Raw genomic sequence first — 3,241 nt, forward strand, 5'->3', positions numbered from 1 at the left:
AAAAAAATGCAGTAAAAATGGTCCTTATGTATCTATCTATATGAAGATAGAGCAAAAGACTAAATTTTTAAGAAAAATAAGGAACAATTAGAAAAATATAGAGGATTATCATAGGAGGATTAATTGGAGAAGGAAAAAGAATAGAAATATTTTATAAAATGTATCCTAGATGTCATACTAAATAATACATTGTATACATGTATACAACTATTCACAGTTTCCATGCACAGTTGAAACTATAACTGTCTTGACATTACTGACATTTTGACCAGATATCGTTTTCTTGGGAGGTGTAGGGACACCCGTGCATTGCAAGGTGTTTAGAAGCATTCCTGGCTCTACCGTGTGATGGCATCACATTCCCCCCCGCCCCCCAACACACACACATATACCATCAGTTGTGACAATAAAAAAAAAATTTCCAGGCCTGACAATACTCCAGTAGGACAAGGATGGAGTATTTTGTTTTAAGGCCAGGAATCAGAGATCAGCCTGCATGACTAAGGGACACCCCATCTTTACAAAAAATAAAAGAATTTCTGGGTGTGGTGGAATATGCCTGTTGAGCCAGCTACTCAGGAGGCTGAGGGCAGAGGATCTCTTGCACCTAGGCGTCTGAAGCTGCACTGTGCTATAATTGTACCACTGTATTCCATTCTGGGAAATAGACTGAGACCCTGTCAAAAAACAAACAAACAACAACAACAACAAAAAACCCCTCAAACCTGCACATGTTGTAAAATGTCTCTAAGAGAGGAGCAAAGAAAAATCCCTTCAGGCCAAGGGGATTTTTAACAAAATAAGTAGGAGAAATAAAAGAAAGAGTTGGATAGTTGTAGAAAAAAGGTAATATGGGTTCAGATGACTAGAAAGAGGATGGAAGTTTAGATCACCTTCATGTATGTAAGATGATCATTATTAGCTGCAACTCATCTGTTATAAAGTTGTGAAATATTATTTCATTTATCTATCAAATATTTTTTAAACTCGGAGCAATGGTATGAGACTCTGTTCTAGGTGATGGGGATACTATAATGAGTTTTACAGTAAGATGAAGTTAGTAAAGCTATTTATTTCTAAGTTGGATTGGGTAGTGTCAAGAGTGGCAAAAAGAACACAAACAAACCATACATATAATGTGAGGGGATGGGCTGATACAGAAAAGTGCTGAGACATCTGTCTTGAGCAACTGTGTAGCTGGAACAGCAGTGTTGGAGAGTGGGAGTTGGTGGAAAAATTACTTTCTGACCCAAATTTGCATCTTTCAGACAGACAAACCTGAACCCTCAACATTCTCTTACCTTCCAAATGACTATCTTCTTCCCCATATTGGTCTCCTGAGTCAAAACTGCTTCTATTTCTTTCTTCACAAGTTCCAGAGCCATCTGGAGCTGTACCTGTTTGGGAAGATGTGTCAAAACTGTTACAGAGACCAGATGTGTGAGGGTATACAAAGACCAACTAAAAGAGTCCCCAGCAAGCATATACAATTGCTTGACCTCAGTAACATAAATGTTTGTTACTATAAGATACAGTCTAAGATTTATCTAAAAGTTGTTCATTGTGAGGAAGAGTCAAGATGGCTGACTAGAAGCAGCTTTTGTCAGAGGGTCTGTCCAGAGAAAAAGATACTGGACAGAAGTGGACTCTGAGAAGACAAAGGTGGGTAGCTGAGCACAGAGAGAAGAGAGAGAGGTGCACATCATTGCTGCTGAGATAAGCTGCAAGTCCAAGAAAGAGGAAGAAAGACAACAAAGGCCAGGTATGGAGCCCATTGCCAAGGGGATGGGAGATCCCTCCCCCAAAAGGAGGTCTGGGGAGGGCCACTGAACAGTGAACAAAGGACCTCTCACGTTACCTGATGGGAGAAAGCTGCTAAGCCCCAGTCCCCCTCCTCCAGGGAGGAGGTCCCATCTCTGAGCCTAAATGTCATCCTGCCTGGCACAAAGTGGACAAATATTTTCTCCACAATTTGGAGCACATAGCTCACCCTTCCCCCCATCCTGCTTACCTGAAAGACTGCCCCCTACAGAGGCCAGACTGTTTGATGAATTCCCTGAGAGGCTTGGGTATTGTGTGGGCCACCAAACAGCAGTGTGGGAACAGTGGTGGGCATGGAAACAGTGGTGTGCAGGGAAATAGTGGGTGTTCAGAAACTGGTCCCAGGGTGAAACAGTGGCACCTCAGTTCTAAATCTGGCGGGGTGAGTGGTGAACTTTCCTGACTCCCTTTCCCACTAGAAAAGACCATTATCAAGCCCGTCAGGAATTCACAGACAGATTTGCCCACAGATTTATGTTTCCAGCCACTTGGCAACCCTTTGAACTCTATTGGCTGAGCAGTGCTTGCACTGCCTGTAGCAGTCTGATTAGAACTTTTCCCCTGAACTGTCCACCCTGCAACTCCCCAAAATTGAGCACTGGTGGTATTGCAGCAGAGAGGAGTGGATTCCCCTCCTCCAGCTACCCTAAGAGGGTCAGGGTGGGCACGAAGGGCACAGGGGCTTGTATCTTTCCCCAGCTGAAATTCCAGTGTACTACTGCAACTCCTTAGGATTGGATCGAGGGCAGGCTGATAATGAAGTGCAAGAGGCACTTTCATTATCTCACCAAGCCAGCCCTCAGGGTCTCTGGCTACAGCTCTGAAAGGGGGCTTTGCAAGGCTGTAAAGGAAAAGCCACAATCACAAGCCCCAGCTCATTGGTAAAGGATTGGTTAGCTCCAGCTTCTGGGGCCTCCCAGTCCAGACTCACCCTGCCAGTTTTAATTGCCAAACAGCTGAAAATATTCATGGGGAGAAACCAGCAGAAGAACTTAGGCTACATGAAAAATCAGAGTAGAGCAACTCCTCTAAGAGATTGCAAAGGAGATACAACAGAAAATTTCATCATGGAGATTTTGTTGAAATGTCAGAAATAGAATTCAGAATATAAATGGCAAATAAGATGAATGGAATGGAGGAAAAGATGGAAATAGAAATCCAAATAGTATTTCAAAAGTTGTTCCAAGAAATTAATTAATTCAAAGACCAAGTCACCAAGGATGTGGACATAATGAGGAAAGATATAGAGAACTTAAAGAATTGAACAAGACATTTGAGAAGATTCAAAATACAGCACAGATCCTCAGTAATAGAGTTGAACAGGGAGAAGAAAGAATTTCAAACATTAAAGACAAGGCTTTTGAACCATCCCAAGCATTCTAAGAGGCAGAAAGAAAGAAGAATAAGAAGGGAATACTCC

General features: G+C 42.3%; 1 protein-coding gene across 1 annotated transcript in view; it reads right to left on the bottom strand.

Moving 5' to 3' along the window:
- Window positions 1-3,241, bottom strand: part of TRIM58 (tripartite motif containing 58) — a 23,619-nt gene that overhangs the window by 13,187 nt on the left and 7,191 nt on the right. Inside the window, exon 2 of the mRNA XM_003803115.1 lies at window positions 1,302-1,397. Within this exon, the coding sequence (XP_003803163.1) occupies window positions 1,302-1,397 (96 nt within the window). The remainder of the gene's footprint in view (window positions 1-1,301; window positions 1,398-3,241) is intronic.

Source organism: Otolemur garnettii, unplaced genomic scaffold (genome assembly GCF_000181295.1).
Source record: "Otolemur garnettii isolate 467f Iridium unplaced genomic scaffold, OtoGar3 scaffold00279, whole genome shotgun sequence".
Taxonomy (NCBI): Eukaryota; Metazoa; Chordata; class Mammalia; order Primates; family Galagidae; genus Otolemur; species Otolemur garnettii.